Consider the following 21,453-nt stretch of genomic DNA (forward strand, 5'->3'; position numbering starts at 1 on the left):
TTTGTTTTCATTCAAAGGCTTTATGGTTTTTCCTATAATACCTGGTGGGCCGGTCTCTAGTCAAAATGCCCGGGCCGATTTTTTGTCCCAGTCCAGCCCTGCCTAGAACTGGAAACCCTGAAAATGAAACCTACATACTAATAAATATAACCATGAAGAAATTAAACATCAGATCAGCTAATAATAATAATAACGCCAAAACGCTGGGTCAACTACCCAGCACCATGACAACGTTGTTGCCATCACACTCAAATTGTACGTTTCCTTAGTTCAAGCACTGATAGATTTTTGTTCTGACCCAGTGTGAATAATATCCTGTTCCCTCAGTCCAACACGCCCACTCACCAGAGGAGTGCCGTCAGTCCACTGGAAGTCATTCTCTATGGTCTTGTCATTCAGCCCGATCCACTGGTAGTCTTGTGCATTTGCTGTGGAGACAAAACAAAGTGCCTCGATTCTCTCTCTGCTCCCGTCTCTCACACACATCCGATAAATACTCACCGTTGACAGAGTTCTGCTCCTCTGGGGAGATGATGCTGACCAGGTGGGCGTTGTGATCGCGGCAGCGCTGCTCCGCTGTCACCCACGTCTCTCTCTCGGTGAAGTGTCGGTAGCAGTTCCCCTGAAACTTAGTCCAGCCTTCTTCACACGGCTGCTCCTCTGCGGCCGCAACAGCAAAGAATGAGCACTGTGAGACCGCTCGCTCACTTCAGCGCACAGATTTCTCAATGCAACGCGTCTTTTTCAGGGCTCAGAGTTTAGATACGAAGTGTTCATTAAAGCTTGTTACTCGTCCACAACTACAAACGAGCGTGCTAAGTAAAGTTCAATTCAATTTTATTTATATAGCGCCAAATCACAACAAAAGTTGCCTCAAGGCGCTTCATAAGCGCCATCTTCTCTTCACTTTATTGATTTTTGCTCTCGGCTGTTGATGTTGTGAGTCAGTGAGAATCACACTTTGCCCTGAGTGGGTTTGCTGTTGTGTACAGTTTGACAAAGCGTTTCCATCCTGACCTACAAAACAAACAACTCTTTACTGAGAGGAAAATCAGGCGTAGCATCCTGCTGGACAGTAGGGCCTGCCCAATTTCCACCTTTTACTGCAGCATTCAAAGGCTTCATTCACTCTGTGGCTCCATTCTGTTCATTTTCATTTATGGGCCACTTCAAACAAATGACACAAAACACACACATTTTTCCATTTAGTCCTGTTTAGCTCTATTATAGCAGACAACTCTGGATTTATCTGAGACATCCACCTCTGAGATGCTTTGCCTGTCCACATACAACACGTCTTTAATAATGTAAATTATTTCTGTAATTAAGAAAAAACTCGCAATGTTGGATTTGGGCCTAGAAATCTCAGGAACGTTTCTATTTACACTGGATTTTATTCTACTGGCCTCCAGTAACACCGTGAAAACCCCTTTTTGGTCAGCACGTGTCCTTTAATCTGCACATGAAATAAATCTGTGGACCTGATTTTACTCATCTGTGCAACACTGCTACAATTAGAACCACCGCGTCTCACAGAGATGCACAGACACTGGTCCCTGCACAGGCAGGGCTGTGGAAAGTCCTCGTTTTCAGGTGGAAGAGCCTTCAGTTGAACCAAAACGCTGCTGGGATTAAAAAGAGATCTTATATTATTAGTTTCTATTCTAAGGTCCCAGTTAAAAGAAGAACTTGAATGAATGATCAGACCCCATCACACGATCAGTCAAACTAGCCCAACAGAGCACTTCCCTCTCACACTGTGGGCTGACTTCCAGGGGTGTTTGAAAGTAAACTGGGAGGCAGAGCCTTCAGCTCTAAGGAACCAGCTCCCAGTTTGGATTGGAGACAGTTCTGGACACAACTGTTGGTCTGGTTTTTATTCTGAGCCCAACGTGCCTGCTGTCTCACTCCTCTGAGTTTGAACTACACGTGCTGCTGTCTTCAGCTTTGTTTTGGTTAGTCTAGTTTATTTTTAATCATTTTAATCATTTTTAATTTAAATGTTAATAAACTTAGGGACTCCAATAGAGACAGACAAACTCTCATTATTAATAAAGCTCTGTTAGGACTGGACCTGGTGAACAGGTTTCTTCCTGTTAAAAGGGAGTTCTTCCTCCCTCTGTCTCCAAGCACTTGCTTGTAAGAGACCACCTGGTTGTTGGGCTCGTTTCTGAATATTGTCTATGGTCGGTTCTTTCCCTTACACCTTACAAGTATCTTGAGATGACTGTTGTTGTGAGCTGGCACTATGTAAACAATGTAAGTGAATAACTGAAAGAAATTATAATAATAATTCACACCTAAGATCTGCAGGCCTGAGTGTGGACTGAAGTTTATGAAGGTCTAAAGAATGTTTTTCTGTACATTAGGATGCTCTGTAACACGTTCACTGTTACTCTGGCTCACCTGGAAGACTGCTGCAGTAAAATGAAGTTTAGTAAATGTTTGCAGCAGTAAAACCACTAAACCATTACTGCCTCTCTGACAGAACACAGGCTCCCATTGCAAACCAGGAACATCACAGATACATGCCATGAGCCACCACAGTTGCTCACACAACAACTAATACTGCCATCTGCTGGTGAGGCCTCTCGTTCTCTTGCTTCAGTTGTTTTTGAGGTTGTTAGTATTTTTTAGCTGAAGCTGATCTCATACCGATCTCACAGCGCTCCCCTCCGTAGCTGGGCAGGCATAAGCATTTGAAAGAGTCTACAGTCTCCACACAGGTGGCTCCATTGGCACAAGGGTCGGAACGGCACACATCTACCTCTGCAAAAAAGGGGGGCGGGTAACACTACTGTTACAGCGAGGTGTGGGGACGGGAGGCGGATCAGCAGGGTGGGGAACAATACCATGCAATGCAACTTCAGATTAGACTTACTGCACCTAGAATCATCATCCATGTTCCTTTGTTAACAGCTCTCTCAGGTTAGCATGTGCGAATGACATTGACATTTATATACTGAAATATTCACCAAAATATCCGATTGTTGCAAGGAAGAATGATTCTAGTCCCTGCAGTAAGTATATCTTTGAATCCTTTGCTAGTTGCAGCAGAAAATCACCATTTAACTCCCAGCAGGATGAAAGCACATATGTTGCAGCAGTTAGATTTAGCATGCATGCATGAGCAGAGGAGGCGTGCTGGCATGGCAGACCAAAAACAGCACACAGGCTGAAGAAGACACTTGTGATGAACACGAGACACAGACGCGGTAAATCCTCAGAGCAGAGACGATGCACATTTGACAAACGGCCGAACGTGAACATCTGTCACACAAACACAAAGACCCAGAGCTCGACACAGAGAGACAACAAACCCAAGCAAAAATACAGTCAGGACACAACAGCAGAGAAGGAAAACAGAGACTGTGAGTCTGCTTCATGAACACTGACTACAGTTACAACAGGTTGAATGTTTATCTGGAAATAAACCCTCAGATAACAGGCTGATTAATGCACAGACTGCAGACCAACAAAAATGTAACACATGCAGACAACAAACAGAAATGTTTCAGGCAAAGTCTGTTAACAGGTACTGAACGAAGCTGCTGTCAGAGAAGGAAATGAGAAACTTACCGTCACAGAAGGCAACGCCGTTCTCTGCAGTGCATGAAGTATCGCCACAGGGGTTCGGTTCACATGGGCCAACATGTCCTTAAAAACAATGCACACTGATTCACACAACACGTCCTCCATGAATGACACACACCAGCACAACTTAGAAAGACACAAGAGGTTTTGGCTTTAGCCATCTCAAATATCTCTAAGACGGAAAAGACTGTGAGATGAGCACACTCACATGTATACACTGACATTATTAATTATACAGATGAACTGCTTAAAAGGTATAAGTGTGACGAATTCTCAATATAGGAACAGAAAACCAGAAACACAAACCGGAACATATTTACCAAGAGTTTAAAACAAAACACAACACAAAAATTCTTCCACTGGAATTAATATGAGCAGAGGAAAAAACACAAAAGTAAGTATTAGCTCCATTAACACACCAGAAAATTACAGTTAAAATAATAAAGAAGACAAACTGGGAACAAAACACAACCTGACACTAATAAAAACTGAGAGCTCAAGAAGAATAAACGTTCAATAAACCAGATCACAAAAGTCAAAAAAACAGCCAAAAACAAAATAGAAAAGAGATCCGTGGAGGCAAAATGACAAATGAGACACGATGAAGAAAATATAGATAATAAATTATTTAAAACACCAACAGCAAAACAGACAAAATGTTCACTGTGATGTTGTACTGGAGTGGAAAAGCATCACAGTGTGAGGCTGAGAAGGATGCAGCACATGCAGCTACACTGTGTATACTACACTGTATACGGTGTACTAAAGAAAAAGAAAGAAAGACGTAGATTAAGAAGCATGTTGTTTCAAGTGTTTCTGTATTTTTTAAACTATATTTATTGTTAAGCTTCTCAAAAAACTGTGACCCCACGAGTGCAGTGATTGGTTGGGCTTACGACTTATCATCTTGTCAGCACAGTTAGGCTGAAATGTAAACACTGAGTCTGTGCTGGCATTGAAATTTTGCAAGATACAAGTAATGTAGATCCTGCACAAGTTTCCAAAAGACGTCAACAAATTAACAGAAAGTGTACTTGTGAACTTATTATTTTTAAGGGGCTTAATGCTAAAATTCAAGTATTTTCTATTGTGCATTGATAAGCTGAGCCTCAGTGACACCTGTCATGGGTGAAAACCCAGCAATAACCAGAGTTTCACTCATTTAGCAGTTGTTAGCGGCAGCAAGGATTTGGGTTTGCTATGTGATCACCAGCCAGTCTCTAGGCCTTTACTTTTGAAAAGTAAAACTAAATACACACGACCAGCTGTTGCATGTACAGGGATAAAGGGATTCATATCTTACTTTTCCATCAGTCACTAAACTAAGAATAAAACCTTGCAGGTCACTAAAATCACTTCTGTTTCTGATTTTCTTCACTTAGTCGGGGTTAAACAGTTTCAGTGCACGTGTAAAAATCAAACTGATATCCGCACTGCCTGTAACACTGACTGTGCAATATGTCAAGCTGTGAGTCGGCTCACAATCAGGTGTAGGAAAGTAAAAGAAATAAGACTTTATCACAGCTTTGGTAAATGTTCTGTTCTCATGTATACGAGGGTTTTTTTTCTCTACCTGAGCCCTTTAACCTGATGTTCCCTGACTCAGAAGACCATGGATGCATAGCTCCACGTAGAGTATCTGTAGAGCGGGAATCATACCACTGATGTTCTGATTGGTACCAACTGTACCTCCTGATCAATAAGACTTTAATATAAACGCCTTTTGATCATTTATTTAGTTTTTGCTCTCTTTAAACTTTGTATCTGTTTGTGACACACTTCAACATTTAACTGTTTCTATTCTTGATATTTAATGTCTGTGTTCATTTTTCTTTGCACAGTTTGAATGTTAGAAGAAGATCATAGCTCGCACAGGTAAAGTATCAACAACATTTAGGCTGGGTGGTTCCCACTCACAGGGTCTCATTACAGCCACAGGCCCACTGGGTGGATGCTTCTGCAGCCCTGCCTTACTTAGTTTTTCAGTGCGCTTTATAAATAAAGTTTATTATTATTATTATTATTGCTTTGTTGACGGCACAAGTTAAACCATGCATGGAAAACCGTTTACAGGGTAAGGCAGCCGTTCCTGTAGTTTGGCATCAAATCAAAGAAGTCGCTTAGGTGAGAATGACTACGTAGACATGTAACGTGCTGCTAACAGTAAGTAGCAGCTAGCTTGGCACACGCTAACTTTTTCAGGTAACAATCATTCAAATCTGATGCACAGCTTAGTTTTTATTGCTGATGAATGATTTGATTTTTTGAATCCCACCAAGCAAAAGCAAGTATAAAGTTAACCATCTGTTTCAGGAACTACAATAAAACAACAGTTTCCTCTCAAAGGTGCATATTTGCAGCAGCTAGCACATCAACACACCACCACCACCAAAACACACCTAGTGGTTATGGTTATAGTGACACCCTTAAAAGTAATGAACTGAACATTTTAATTGGCACAAACAGCTACAGAGTACTTCATGTTGATTTGATACACTACCAAAGGACATGATATTTTAAATCCAGAGCAGAAAATCTAATTTGTGTCAAGAATATATTTACTAACCTTCAACAGGGCCTGATGTCTGAACAGAGGGTGGTGCAACTGTAATGGGAGGTGCTGCTAGTCCTGCCGGGACAACTGCAGGGGCCAGAGTTACAGGGACATCATCGGGGGTCTCTGGCACGCCATTAGGGTCCTCCTGTGGTCCTGTGGTGCTCTCTGTCACATTGCACTCAATGATGGGATAGGCCACTGGCAGATGCCTAGAAGGGCCTTCTGAAAAAGTCGTGCTGGCAGCAGATGAGTCAGAGTCTCCACTCCCAGGGTAAGAACCACTGCCACTACTACTTCCTTCTCCACTGTACTCCAACGGCCCCTTACCAAGCTCCGAAAACAGCGTGCCTGAGTCCTCTGGTGATGTGTTTTCAGATACCTTTGTCATTAGATCCTCAGACTGAAAGATAACACTGCCTCCTCCTCCACTTGTAGAGGACTCGTATCCAGAAAGTCCTGATCCAGACAGAGAATGAAAACTTGAGCTTCCAAATCCAGACAGATATCCACCACTTCCCTCTGCAGAACTGTAGAGTAAAACCCCAGACGCCTCCTCCTCCACTCCAGACGATGACCCTGTCAGCTCAGTGAACCCTGAACCCACCAAAGTCACACCAGGGAAAAATTCAAAGACCCCTCCCGAGGCCGAGGCAGTGAGGTCCCCACTGAGGTCCCCACTGAGGTCCCCACTGAGATGACCACTGACGTCTCCACTGAGGTCCCCACTGAGGTCCCCACTGAGATCACCACTGAGGTTTCCACTGAGGTCCCCACTGACGTCTCCACTGAGATCACCACTGAGGTTCCCACTGAGGTCCCCACTGACGTCTCCACTGAGGTCCCCACTGAGATCACCACTGAGATCACCACTGAGGTCCCCACTGAGGTCACCACTGCAATCTCCATTAAGATCACAAATGAGAACGCCAGATCCTGAAATGTCCCCAGAGCCACTGAAGAAGTCTCCACTAAGCTCACTGTATTTACTGGAGGTGGTTGCATCAATCAGTTTATCATCTATCAATAAGATCTGAGTGTCTCCACTCCCTGAAAGCTCTCCTGACTGTCCACTACCACTTCCAGAGGAAAATTTGGATGGAAAACTGCTAGAGCCAGAAAACTCCTGACCAGTGACGAAACCAGAGGACATGTCTGTGGAAGAACCACTTTCTGTAGAACTGAAACCAGATCCAGACCAGGACGCATCCCCACTACCACTCAGCACTCCAGATCCCACATTAGATGAAAGGAAAGTAAGGATCTCTGTGCTTCCCTCTCCAGCTTCTTGAGGTCCTCCAGAACCTGAGTCCTCGCCTGAAGGAGTGGAGTCAGTGCCTGAAAAACAAATACTGATCGTGGACCCTTCTCCACTACCTGATCCAGAAACATCTGTACTACTGGGACCTGATTCTCCGCTGGGTAGGTCAGCATGCGCACTGCCAGCCAGGTCTCCAGAGCCAGAGGAAGGGAGGTCTCCAGAAGCAGAGCCATCTCCAGAAGTAGCCTTATCTCCAGAACCAGAGGAGAAAATCTCGTCTGCAGACAAACATGGCTGTCCAGATCCAGACGATTCTCCAGAGTGACCTCCAGATGTGTAATCTACTACAGAAGTGTCTCCTGAGCCTGAACCAGAGCCTGAATTCTCTACATTGATGGGAGGAGATATGGAGGGAACAGCTGAGAACAGAAATTGAAAGTTAAGCTTAGAAACAAACGGGAACAAATGGGTAATCCAGTCATGCTCTGAAGGGAACTCACCAGGTCGTAACAAATGGGTAGCTGATGTGAGATTTAGTAGAGCCTCCTCAATTTCTGTGACGTTCAGTCCAGTTTCATCTGCAATAAGCCGAACGTCAGCTGTGAAAATGTAAGTGAATGATGATCATGGTGGTTAAGAGTCAAGTATAAGGTATAAATCGTCAATATAAGAATCCCTGTTTGGGAGAAAGACAAATGAATTTTCTGTCCCCTGGTTGCCAAAATTGGGAGAATAGTTTAAAAAGCAAATGTGTAGTTAGACCTCAGAGGGTTAATGAATAGTAGAGACATTCAGAATTACCTCTGAAACAGTAAGCATCAAATCTGGCATCAAGTTCAGGATAGCCAGTCTGGTGATTGTACACAGTGTGCACTCCTATTTTACCCGCTCCGCACTCCGCACGTGGATTGTTGATGGGATAGCGCACACTGCGATCTAGTAGCCAGCCTGCACGGCACTTGTCAAAGCCCATTTTCCAGGCAGCATAGAGATGTCCTGTGGAGGCCGCTGTGGCGTTCTGCTCTTGACAGCTACGAACAGCCTCACTGTAAGTGAAACCTTCAGCTGATTCAATGTGGAAAACCTCTCCTGTGGAACAGATGACAGTGAATAACCAAAATCTATACAATATTACAAAGTCATAACTAAAACTTTAGGCTTTCATCACCTTTGAGCCCGTCAGTGTAGCAGTACACATCGTATCTCTCGTGTGCTGGCCTCAGACCGTAGGATCGAACCCCGGGTCGATCTCCCAGATCTCCAACACAGCTTTCTCGAGGGTAAGCGATAGGATACCTACACAAGAGCACCCAACTATAAAACCTGGTTTAAAACAGAAATCTCTTCACTTGCTCCAGAATAGCAATCCAGAATTACCTTACAGTCTGATCCAGTAGCCAACCTGCGTCACACTGCTGGTATCCAGCTTCATACGCTGCCTGCAGCTGCTGAGGCGTGGCGATTGAGCCTCCGACACTCTGGCAGGCTTGTTGGGCCTCGACAAAGGTGAAAACGTAGCGGCCGGCAGCTGAACGGTAATGGAAGACCACGCCTGTAGAGGAATCAGGAGAGACTACTGTGGGTTGAAATCCTGGAACGTAATTATTAGGGAATCTCTCTGGTCCTTCTTCAGTTATTATAGCATGCATCAGCGGCTCATTTACTGACCACTTGGAGGTATCACAAAGCCTTTGTGTGGCTCCCTGCCAACATCTGGCTGTGCTGTGGCTGACTGTATCAGATCAGTGACAGACTCGATGATGTTTGGCGGCTCAGCCAGAGGCGGGTCAGTGGGGCTTTCTGTGTAGGTGAAGTCCACGTTAGTGGGCATCATAGTCTCCACCTCTCCGGCAGCCTCACTCTCTGTCGTCGTGCTCCTGAAGAACACCTCTGGGCTCTGTGTCACTGTGGTGACTCGCGGCACACCGCTGCCCTCTTCTGTCATGCCTGAGCCGTCTTCATCAGTCGATTCTGGAGGTGACAGAGGAGATGATGTCTAAAGGTGAGTTTTTAAAGAATCTTCTGGAGGAGCTGGTTTGAGCAAGCCACCTATAGGCCATAAGGTTAACGCATTAGCCTGGGAATCTGCCCTGGAGCCGTTTACCCAGTCTAACCCAGTCTAACCCAGTCTAACCCTAGCCCTAGTCTTTTAATTAGGCCTTATCCACTCACAGTATTCAATGATACACATGTCATTGAAAAACTTACAATATGGTGTATTATTTATATAAAATCCCAAAATGTCATGTTGTGGTCAAAGTGTCACAAAAAGTAATTAGATTACTGTTACTTTCCCGTAAGCACGCTGCGTTACTAAAATGTGATTTTGTTTGTGAGAGTCTCTCATGACAACGACGTACGAGCGTGCGACGTCCGTGGTAACAGACGTGTGCAGATCAACAACGGATAATATGGAGTGCAGGAGAGAGTACGACCATGCAGCGTTTACAGTGTGGAAGTAATCACATTACTTTGAGTTTGATTCAGTAAAAAGTGACACAAACATTAGCGTCTGCTGTTCACTCTGCGTGGGAAGAAAACTTCTTTCTACAGCGAAAAGTTAAAACTTCAAATCTGAGCGAGCAGCGAGCACGCTGCCACGGGAACGTGACATTCACAGAGAAACCCCCGGATCCTCCCACTGACATGACCGCTGTGGGCAAACCTCCACCCGCCCCACTCCTGCTAAACACAGACAACAGATTTAAGAGCTGCTGAGTCTTCGATTCTATTAAAATAGGTTTAAATGTTAAACACGTTTCTTCAAGTCAAAGACTGTTGATATCATTTAATGTTTGCTTGATGCATAAAGTCAAAATTAATAAAACATTTTTTTCATTTGATTCAGTTTTGTATGATGGATTATGCAGAAAAAATAGAATTGGGCTGAAAGTTCTGTTGCTTTATTACGTAAGTAATAAAGTAACTAATTACTTTTGAATTACCTTTTTCAAGTAACTTGACCGACACCACCTACATGTTAGAACTACAGGAGCTGCTCAGTGAGGGAAACCCTCACCATGAAGCTCCCAGTGCAGTTTTTGTGCTGATGTTAATGCCAGAGGAGCTCTGGGAAGCTCTGGGAAGCTGCAGTTACTGCGTCAGTGGAGTATTGGCGTGTTTTCGACACCATGCACCACAGCACTGGCTGACCTCTCTCTGTAACTTAAGTGGTCTGCCACTTTCGGGCTGAGTTGCTGTGGTTCCTATACACTTTTACTTCGCAAGGGGGAAGAAAGTTCAGCTGATGTGTAGCATTGGCGTCCTATTACAGTACTACACTCGGTGAGCTCTTTAGAACGACTCTTTTTTCACAGATATTTGCAAACTGCGTGATAGTTTTGCACCATTCGGCCACGTGATGCAGTATTGATCAAGTGAATAATGCCACAGTCCCACATTTGACTGTGGCATTATTATGTCAGTGGCTAGAGACCAGTCAGTGACCTTCTGAATGGTAAACTGGTTGGTGAAACCCTCTTTACTTTTAGATTGCTGCAATTGTTCGTAGTTTGCAGATAAGATCTCAACTTGTCTGCTAGCAAGTGTAACCGCTCACCCTTCGAGCGGTTATAAGACTGTAAACAATGGCACACAAACAGTAAAGGGAAATTATTGGCCTTCAGAGTAAAAGCTCTGTTCCACAGTTGCATCTTTTACATTGAAGACAAACAGTCCCTGTCTGTGGTTTGTGTTGGTGCAGCAAGCTGCTAGCAACCAAGGGAATCACCAGGAGGTTTCTGCTGCAGAACTGTCTTTCTGACCAGTGTCAACAGAAGGCCCCTCCAACTCTGGTGACAGGTGATTGATCACACTCTCTTGATCAGTGTGTGCAGGACATGACAATCCTACAGCCCCAGAGAAACCGTGGCATCTCTGGGGCTGTAGGATTCAAAGATTCAGAGGTTTGTACTTTAGTCTGTTTAGTATATGTAGGTTCTAGTAATATGCAACTGTTTCCTGCACATGTAAAATGTGGCAATACAAAGCTAGTGAAAGTACAGATGCACACTTGTGTGCTTTTATTGTGTGAGCGATACCTGTGTAACAGAAGGCGTCACAGCGAGACTCGGGAAGAGGATATCCTGTCTGGTTTGCGTGAAGATAAACAGTCCGTACCCCGATCAGCCCGCCTCCACACTGTGGCCTACGAATGTTGATGGGATAGCGGACACTCCTGTCTGCGAGCCAGCCAGCGTTGCAGACATCCATCCCTCCTTGCCAGGCCAGGTACAGCTGACCTGTAGTGGCCAGCTGAGCACCCTTATTAGAGCACGCCAACACAGCCTCTGAGAAGGTGAACTTCTCTGCAGTCGCAGTGTAGAAAACTCTGCCTGTCTCAGATAAAGAGCTTTGTGAGAAAAATAAAGAATACAAATCATGAAAGGATGAGTTTAAAATGCATTAAAGTGTACCTGTCATCTTCTCAGTGAAGCAGTAAACATCATAAGTCTCATTGAGATCCCTCACGCCGTAGGTCCTGACTCCAGGCAGTTCTACTTTGTCACCATAGCAGTTCATACGAGGACTCTGGATTGGGTACCTGTGGTTAAACAAAGTAATGTGAAGAAGAAAACACTGCAAACTAAACTCATGTTTGCTGCTGTACAGAAGTTTAACATGAGCACATTATGATCTGCTCACATTAGCTTTGTCCTTTCAGACCACAATTCATCGATTTCACGTTTTTCCTTAAATCCACAGTAAAGTGTTTTAAAAACACATTTCAAAGAAGTTGAGAGCAGACTGGAAAATATGTCTATTTTAAGAAAACTCCCAGTACGACGAATTGTATTAACTGCTAAACATGCCCAGGAAAGAAAGGAGAGGCTTGGTGCTTCATAAGTGGGAATGGAAAGAAATAATATTTCTCTAGAAACTATTACAAGTAATTTGGGGATATCATAATCTGCAGTCTTGCAGTCTCTGTTCTAATTTATCCCAAAGTTGTCATATCAGGTTAAGCTCAGGACTCTGTGCAGGCCAGTCAAGTATTTCCACACCAACCTCAGTCATCTTTATGGACCTTGGTTTGTGCACTGCTGCGCAGTCTTGTTGGAACAGGAAGGAGCCATTCCCCAAAACTCCAAAATGTCTTGTTTAAAGCATTAAGAGTTTCTTTGACTGGAACTACGGGGCCAACTCCACCCCCGCACCATAATCCCCGCTCACCAAACTTTACCAGCTCTTAATCAACATTTTTTTGATTAAGATGCCAAATTACAGTTTTTTACTGAACAGAAAAATGAGTTTTAGTCCTATGTTGTTCTGCTTGGTTAATTCTGACCTCAGCGCTGGCTTAAACTTAAGTTTAAAAAAGTGAATTTAGCCATTTTCGTTTTTGGCAGATTTCTCAAATATGTTTCTTTTCTTGCTTTTATGAAGGGCCATGTTATAAATTTTGGAAATAAAACTAGTGAGCAGTTGCTCCTTGGGTGGGTGCTGACCTGACTGTGTGATCAGAGAGCCAGCCAGCGTCACACTGGTGAAAACCGTCATCGTATGCCGCTTGGAGCTGTTCAGGTGAAGCCATTACTGCACTATTCTGGGTGCACGCTGCCTTCGCCTTTTCAAAAGTCAAACTGTAGCGTCCCATGATGGCCCTGTAGTGGAACACAGTGCCTGGAGAGACAAAAAGTGGGATAACAATAAGAAAGAGCGATGGTGCGATGTGACCAAAAAATCCATATAATTTTGGTCATTTTGTCAACACTATCACATAAAAGTAAAAAATCAAAAGAAAAGGTATCAACTCCTGCCTCGCAGACATCATGTGTCACTCATACCTTGAACCTGGACGTGCACGATGCTGTGGTTGTCCTCGATGTCGTGCTGAACCTCACAGCGATACACTCCCGTGTCACTGGAACGCAGCTCAGATATCCTGATGCTAGCGTTTGTCGGGGTCCCAGGATAAGCTACCAGCTGGACTCTGTCCTGGTAGTTCTCAGTGATATGCACTTTCCCCCCCTGGGCAACAATGATGGTTGTGGCCTTTTCTTTAGTCACAAAGCTCCATTTGATCCGATGAGACAAGGGGGCAATGGTGGGAGCGCCAGGGTCGTCAACAGTGTGATCCTATGAGAGGCGACATCATTTACAAACATTTTCGAGGGTTTATAGACACAAACATACGTACATACATGTCAGGTAGTTAAAGTAATATGACAGGTTCAATCTAAGCTTCTGTTACTTTATTTGCTGACTAAGCAGCTGTACTGTTGTTTTGATGTCAGGTCTGCTGAGATTACTGATCTATTGCATTCTGTGTAGTGGTTAACACGTGTGCTCCTAACGCTAACGCTGAAGCTAATGATGTCATGGTGGCTAAGGCCTTCTTTTATATGGCACACAAAACAAAGGTGTAGTTTGCCATTTACACACCTCAAAGTGGCACGGTAGCATCAGCGTTCCCCCCAGCAGAGGGCGCTGTGGACCCTCCAGGAGAATGATGACACTCAGTACATCCTCTGGGTCTGTGAAGGTCAGACATGCACACAATGTAGAAAGACAAGACTGCTACACGCCAGTGCTGACTGATGAGGACACTGGAGAGAAACTGTAAGCTGCACTTCTTACCCATATAGGACTGCTGCTCATAAACATCATATGTGGCTGAGGTGACAGTCACATACAAAGCCATCAGCACCGTCCCCCGGATCATGTTCATCCTAAAAATCAAACAGGAAAATTAGCAGGAACACGACTGTGACTCGAACTCTTCGTCACACTTGGACGCTGATGTTAAATGCTAATCCTTTTTTTTATGTCCTACCTTTAGAAGTGAAAAAAGAGAACTTAATCTAAACTGTTGAAGAACAGGTCAATTAAAATGAGACCACAAAGGTATTATAACCTCAGTTTCTTACTTCCTGCAGTCCATAGCCTGAGTGTGTAAAACGTGCTGTACTGAGATGCTGTAGAGGCTGGTTCTGATCATTTATTCAAATGATCACAGAAAGATTTCAGGTTCTTTGTCTCTGGTAAAGACTATACTTATCATAATAATTCAGTAATAATAAAAATTACACTGAAAATAATAAAATTACACTGAAACAAAAACTACTGCAGCTAATCTGAACTGATAATGGAAATTATAAACCCCCCAAATTTCATGTATAAATACAAAGCTAAGCTAAGATAAGATAAGATAAGATAAGATAGAACTTTATTAATCCCTCGGGTGGGTTCCTCTGGGAAATTCGACTTCCAAAAAAAGCACAGCAACGACCGAAGTTACAGAGTTACAGAATATTTATGTATATATATGTGTGTGTGTGTATGTATATATATATATATATGTATATATATATATATATTCTTATATTATATATATATATATAATATATATATACATATATATATATATATATATATGATATATATAATTTTTTATAGATATATATATACATATTATATATACAATTTAATGTATATATATATATATTATATATATATATATATATATGTAATATACAATATATATATATATATATATGATTATCATATATATAATATTCACCCAGTATATATATATATATATATATACACATATAGTATATAATGTTCTATATATAATATATACATATATATGTATATATTACATTATATATATATATATTGTGAGAATTATATATACAGAATATATATATGTATATATATATATATATATATATACACACACACACACACACACACACATATAAATACAGAGACAAATATAAATAAAATATACAAAGGGGATAAATAGAATAAATAGGAATAAAAAATAAAAATACAAGTGAATTGCACATTTCAAGTATTGAGTCTATTGCACTGTTGACTATTTACAAAAAGTATTGCACAAGGTATTGTACAGTGAGGTGAAGAGGCACTACAGCTTAGTTGTTCCCCCCTCCTTTGTCCTCCTGTTTCCCTGTAGCTGTAGTAAGTCGTCAGTCCAGTGACCAATATATTCGCACAGGTGACCTTTTGATGGGCGGAGCAGTGGAACCGTGCAGGGACTGATTTGTGCGTTTAGAATTTACATGTTTTGTTTGGAGGGAACATTTTACCTTCTTTTCTTGTTTATTTCAGTATTAATAAAGCTACTTTTTGGATTATTCATTTATTTATTTGAGATGTGCCAAATCCCACAAGACTTAACTTTACTTCTAAGATTTTTTTTATGTTCGCTGGAAGAGACATTTTGATTTTTAACATACTTTTTTGTTTAAATTAGTATTTGTTTGGCCGAGTGTGTGAGAGAGATACACACTGGAACGTCCTGGAAACGTGGTTACAGTGGAAAAAAGAAGCCAGTTTCTCTCTGTTTCCCTCCCCATCATTGTGGGGTTTTTATTTAAATAAAATAATGATTGTTGTTTTCTGAACAGAGGCTGCTGCTGTTCTGAGTAAATGAATCGCTGCATTTGCAGCGGGAAGAGGCTGCCGTTAAAACAGCACTATCATTTTTTCTGCTTCTCTTAGTTCAGCCAACATTATTAGCAAACTTGCTCATGAGCCAAATAAATCAATAAATGGCTCTTGTATAAACGATCGGTGAAAGGCTCAGCCTGTCCTTAAACCTTAAACTGGCTCACATACAAATAGACATTTGATATTTTCTACTTTAATTATTTACTTCGTGCTTCATGTTTTCTACTGGTAAACTTTTGCTTTTGGCTTTTTGGAGGAAGTTGGTGAACAAATGGGCAGTAACTGCACGATCTGATTGGATGTCCAGATTTAGCACAGAATTTCACATAATGCTTTTTTTCTTTCTTTCTTTGAACCCCTAAAGCTCGATGTCTGGGCTAAGTGACAGCTCATTAGCACTGAGTTTGTGTGAGTGGTGCTGGTGGCCAGCTCCACACTGCATTCATTCAGCCGCTGTGGTAAGGTCCACTCCCACAGAGACTGGGCCCATAAGACCAGATCTGTTCCCTGTGAAGCCTGTGTTATGGCAGCTCTGACGACACCAGGTCTGTGTAAACAGCACTGCGTAGATTCTAGAGTCCGCCCTTTCCATCGCGTCCTAACACTGCTCACATTCAGGCCGGAGACCGGAGTGCGACGTGATGGAGGGAGGCCAGTCAGGCCTTTGATCCTTGACAACGACTGAATTTATATTTCTTTACATGAGGCAAAACGTTCATGTGATACACCAGGTGTAAAAATGTCATGTTTGTTACAGGTGATGACTGTGTTGTTCAACCATGGGAGGAAATTAAGGTGTGAGATAGGATGGCTGAGCCCCAATACTGTGCTCTTCAGTGAACTAGCTGACGTTAAGTAATGTTCAAATATGGACTCGGAGTTCTGCTTCCAGGTATAGATGCATACAAGATGGTTTGGCCCACCACCCACCACTCTGCTTTACAAAGTCAACAAGGACAGTTTAAAATTCTTTTCCTGGTTACTTTTCTTTGACCTTAATGCTAAATGCTATTTTGTAAAGGCTCCAGCTTCAGACAGATGCTGAATTACAGTAAACAATAAAAAAGGAAGAATTGATAAGTTTGATAATATTTTTGGTCTAAATGCTCTTTCATTTGCCTAAAAGCAAACACACTAAACTCTGAGAGTTAAAAACAGACCAGCTGACCAGAGAGGCTGTTCTCACACTTATTACTGGGCACGCATGAAAAAAGGGATGAACATGTTGCACTGTGAAAAACAGAAACACCAGTAAGAGCCGAAGAGTCAGTGAACTGGTGCTACTTAATGCCACAGTTCTTCTTCTGGTCTGAGGCGAAGCATCAAAAAATGAGCTTTAAGAAAGAGCGCTTAAAGATGTACATCCATGAACAGGAGTAATAAAAGGCTGCAGAGGCCATGAATGAATCATACTGAAGGAAACGCATCACCAAAAAACGACAGCACATAAAAAAGACGAGAGCCTCAACCAACCCAGTGTTAGTGATGTCATCACTTGTTGTAAGCACGGTTATAGTTGTAACCAGATTTGTTGAAGCGTCGCTACATTGTGACAGCAACATCTTCATGTTTAGGTTTTTCCACAATTACAATCCTCACATTGATCCATTTTCAGGTAGGAGAACTATACTTCCTGAAACCTGGGATTTTTTCACAGCCTCCTCCATGCCACAAGCAAAAGTCCTGGAATAACCCCTGCCTGTCTTACACTGTGGACATAGCGATCTGTTACACTTTTGATTTGATTATACTTGGCATAACATCTGGGGTGACAAAAAAACTGTTATTCTTATTTATGGTCATGATTTTTTGTGTGTGTGGATGACTGAATGTAGTGTAAAGCGCGTTGGGGTCTTTAGGGACGAAGTAAAGCGCTATACAAATACAAATACAGGCCATTTTTACCATACTGCTGATATTTCAAGCAAACAATACATCAAACGATTTCTTTATTTCTGTAATTCTGGGCTAATACTTGTAACATTCTGAGCTATTTATATGTAATTCATCTCAGGGCAGTTAAATGTTTACTGTGAGATACTGTATCTTCCTTTAGTGATATTTTCTGTAATTCTTACATACAGATATATAATGAAGACAACACTAAATACAAGTATGCAGATCAGCACCAGAAGGTTAAATAGACTTGAACTTATCTGGGGTTTTCACAGGTATAGTTTATGATGTAAAAACACAGAATTTGTTGTGAAAATAAGATTTAAGGAAAAGCACCCAAATAACATATATGCATGAGTAAGAGCATCCATCCTTCCTCAGAAAATATGCCCGAAAAAGTCTCGCAAAAAAGCAAATTACTCACCTGTTGTAGAAAGACTGGCACACCTGTGGCTGTTAAATCCTTCTTCACGGTGTGCTTCTTGAGCTCCAAGCTGAGAGTTTAAAAGTCCCGGCGAACAGCAGGAGCAGAGAGCTCAGGATGCTCAGCTGTGTGCAGAGGAAGGAGCCTGAAACCAGGTCTGGCTGTCAAACCTCAGGGGGGGGCACGCCACCATCAAGCTGCTCAGAATGAGGTCTGGACAGGTCTGACACCTGCTTTCAAAGTAAGAGCACATGGAGCAGATGGTGACTTCAATTGCTTCTCAGAGGCAGGATTGCTGCTGATGAAGTTTTTCAGCCACAGTAAAATGATTTTAGAAGAACTGATAAAAACTCTCGTGGTGGGATTTATCTCTGCACTCCAGGTTTAGTCATAATCACACATTTCACTGCATGGATTTGTTTTCATTATGAATATAATAGAAACATAAGAAGTTCATGTGATGATACATGGAAACCTATAAGCTGTCCCACATGGTTTTGGACAAGTGATGATGTAATTACTATGAACCCTTAAAACGGCAAAAAAAGCTGTGTTGCTGTCTTAAAATAATAATATTGGCATTACTATTCAAGTATGATTTGTAACATTTCGATCAGGGGGTCAGCGAGTTTATTTTAGTTACTTAACGTTATTGTATGTTCTGGAATTTAACTTGTGTCCAAAAAAGTGTCATAGTTATAAAGAAAGTAAAACAGAATCATGCCATGCTTTTATTTTGAAAGAACAGTGCAGGGTTTTTAGGGGGTGGGTTCGTGATTCGTTTGATGGGAGTGTAGAGGGGAAACGGGTGGAGCTGGAAGGATGTGCAGCATCCCACAGACATGGTGGAAATGACTTGGTGATATTCTTCAGCTGATGTTCACAATCAGACGTGTTCGGCAGACGCAGTGTCTCAGAGATGAAGTGACAGTAAATGCGAGGGTATTTCTGAGCCAAATATTTCACACAGCAGGATTTATGATAAAAAACTAAACCTTTAATCAGATAAAGTGAATAATGGCACCCTACAGATTCCTTATGGTTGCCATCAGGCCTCACCCCCACCTTCTCTGTGTTTGATTTCACTCCTGAAAAAAGTAAAAAGGACCTTTACACTAGGAACAAAGCTGCTCTTTCACTGCTCGTAGGGCAGAAATTACAGAGCGTTCACATGGCTAATGTGTTGGTGCCATTGACACTCATGATTGGGATCTAGCTTGAGTTTGAGTAATGATGGTAATACTCTTTTCCTCCAGCAACACAAATTATGATTTTAACAGTTTGCTGCTCAGGTGTATGAATGCTGTGATGGGAGACTGATGGATGCAGAGTGGGAGCACTGGCCTGACTGGATTTGAATCTGAATGGTGTACTGTAACCGGACTGCCTGGACTTTGCTTCAAAGAGGAGGGGGAGGAGGCCCCGGCTGCGCCTGTATGCCCAGAGTTTCAGCACTTGTCCCTGTTTTCCATGTTTAGAGTTTTCCCATTTTTAGGCTATTTATCCACAGTCTTTGGAACGAGGTGTGTCTACAAGTTGGGCTATTAATGCTGGACCCAGAGTGAGGTAAGATGACCAAACTGTAAGACTCAAGCCCTTCGCTGGAAAACTGTCATCAACCTGAAGAAGCGGCTTTGTAATGCAGTGACATAAGAATAACGGTAAACTGTGAGTTATTCATGCACCTGTGGCTGTTACAGGCACATTATAATTGTAATTCTGTCGTCTCTGAGCACACACACACAAACACACACGCACGCACACACATCATGGATCGATGACAGAGTTTCGGTTCAATCCTTGGGGATCGGGAGACATTTAACTTTATTCATAAGCTCCTTTCACTGCAAAGGCCCCCTTAGACAGTGCTGTTGTCTGAGAGTTGCATGACACAGAATAAACCAGTTTGCTTTGTCTTCACCTCTCTGTGTATGTACGCCACTTTGCTGAGACTGAAATAAAACTGAGCACTCAAATAGAGCCTTGAGTGCTCAAATTGAGCAGAAAGCACTTTATAAGTACCAGGCCACCTAACATGTAACAGCTTTGTAGGAGGTGGTGATCTGTGAGTGAGCAGATCCCCTGTGGAAACAATCCAAACCTTCACACTCTACCAGCTGAGTTATACTGACTCTTTCTCAGGTAGAACATCACACCGTAATATTTCCCAAAGAGAAGAAAGGCCAACATGCAAGGAAAAAGCAATGCTTACAAAAATACCTGTGCATGTGGATTGGGCCTCAATTTATGCATGTGTGCCCTAACAGAGAAACGGTGAGACACTATAGTCTCTCATGTGGTGATTAAAAACACATTTGTATGGAGCAGCTGCTGTTGGTGACGCACTGGAGATCAGTCGGCAGGTGCAGATGGCACAGTGCACAGAGACCATGCCTGAGTCCAACTGAACGTGCCGGGCCCACCTTATCAAATGGTCACTGTACTCTACGAACTGGACTCTGCAGGTCAAACGCTCTTGTGCACTCAGATCAGCTGATCTGGGAGAGGGCGCTGCTCTGGTGGCGATCAGCATTGACCACAGTACAGATCACCTAGTGTGAGTCACTCTTTGTCTGTGCTGGTTCTAGCTACAACTGACCATGTCTTTGGTACTGGTTCAGTCCAGAACCAGGAGCCTCAAACCTTTTGAATTTGACAAACTGGAGAATAAATTTCACATTAATTTTTTTTAAATCACAGTTTCAGTAGAGCGGCTTTAGTTTGCAACTCCTCCTTGTTTTCCTGTGTTAAAGGAAATAGCCATCAGTGTTTCAGCAGGGAAGCCTTTATGAAGCTTTTTTTTAGCGTTTGTTCATTTTTTAGTTGTATTTGTTTTATTCACTATGTGAGCTGATATTGCATTTCAAACAAAGAGCAAAGAAAAAGCTGATAAAGCTTCACCTGTCCTAAATGAATGTTTTACTTTAACACAGACACAGCTGTTATATATGTTTGATGAGTTTCGAGCTACTTCCATTTGATCTTTTGAGACCTGAGAAGCTGTAGTCAGGAAGTCTGCCCTCCAGTGCTTTTGTTAGAAACCCCCCCTGGAGAACTTCTCCTGGAAGCAGAGCCTGTTTATTTTTGCTTGCTATGTGGAAGAGTGGAACTACAACAAATCTCTTGTTGGAGTCTAAAATTTAATCCGGTCAAACAGAACAAGTTAAATTTGATGTTTTGTGTTTATTTTTGGATTTTTTTAGGAACTGAGGTGTTGCAGAGTTTACAGCATCAAGCTTAAAAGGAAAAACAAACACCGGCATGAAGTGACTTTGGCCAAGGACTCTGTAGTCCACAGGAACACAA

General features: G+C 42.4%; 1 protein-coding gene across 4 annotated transcripts in view; it reads right to left on the reverse strand.

The window, feature by feature from the left end:
• The window catches only part of LOC102302579 (aggrecan core protein), a 37,479-nt gene extending 19,196 nt beyond the window's left edge, over positions 1-18,283 (reverse strand). The window contains exons 1-17 of one of the 4 annotated variants that reach the window (XM_042226860.1): positions 18,148-18,283; positions 13,989-14,080; positions 13,794-13,885; positions 13,196-13,487; positions 12,857-13,031; positions 11,825-11,952; positions 11,450-11,743; positions 9,078-9,380; positions 8,787-8,961; positions 8,578-8,705; positions 8,211-8,498; positions 7,910-7,987; positions 6,161-7,828; positions 3,580-3,657; positions 2,656-2,769; positions 502-660; positions 346-428 (exon numbers count right to left, since the gene is read on the reverse strand). In XM_042226860.1, the coding sequence (XP_042082794.1) occupies positions 346-428; positions 502-660; positions 2,656-2,769; positions 3,580-3,657; positions 6,161-7,828; positions 7,910-7,987; positions 8,211-8,498; positions 8,578-8,705; positions 8,787-8,961; positions 9,078-9,380; positions 11,450-11,743; positions 11,825-11,952; positions 12,857-13,031; positions 13,196-13,487; positions 13,794-13,885; positions 13,989-14,079 (4,146 nt within the window). In that variant the 5' untranslated portion in view covers position 14,080; positions 18,148-18,283. Of the gene's footprint in view, positions 1-345; positions 429-501; positions 661-2,655; positions 2,770-3,579; positions 3,658-6,160; positions 7,829-7,909; positions 8,009-8,210; positions 8,499-8,577; positions 8,706-8,786; positions 8,962-9,077; positions 9,381-11,449; positions 11,744-11,824; positions 11,953-12,856; positions 13,032-13,195; positions 13,488-13,793; positions 13,886-13,988; positions 14,081-18,147 lie in introns of all 4 variants that reach the window. The other 3 variants (XM_005937948.3, XM_005937947.3, XM_005937949.3) reach the window with 3 other exon arrangements.
• Between the last annotated feature and the right edge of the window lie 3,170 nt (positions 18,284-21,453).

This window comes from Haplochromis burtoni, unplaced genomic scaffold, assembly GCF_018398535.1.
Source record: "Haplochromis burtoni strain Fernald_Lab_line unplaced genomic scaffold, NCSU_Asbu1 Contig_231, whole genome shotgun sequence".
NCBI classification, from domain to species: Eukaryota; Metazoa; Chordata; class Actinopteri; order Cichliformes; family Cichlidae; genus Haplochromis; species Haplochromis burtoni.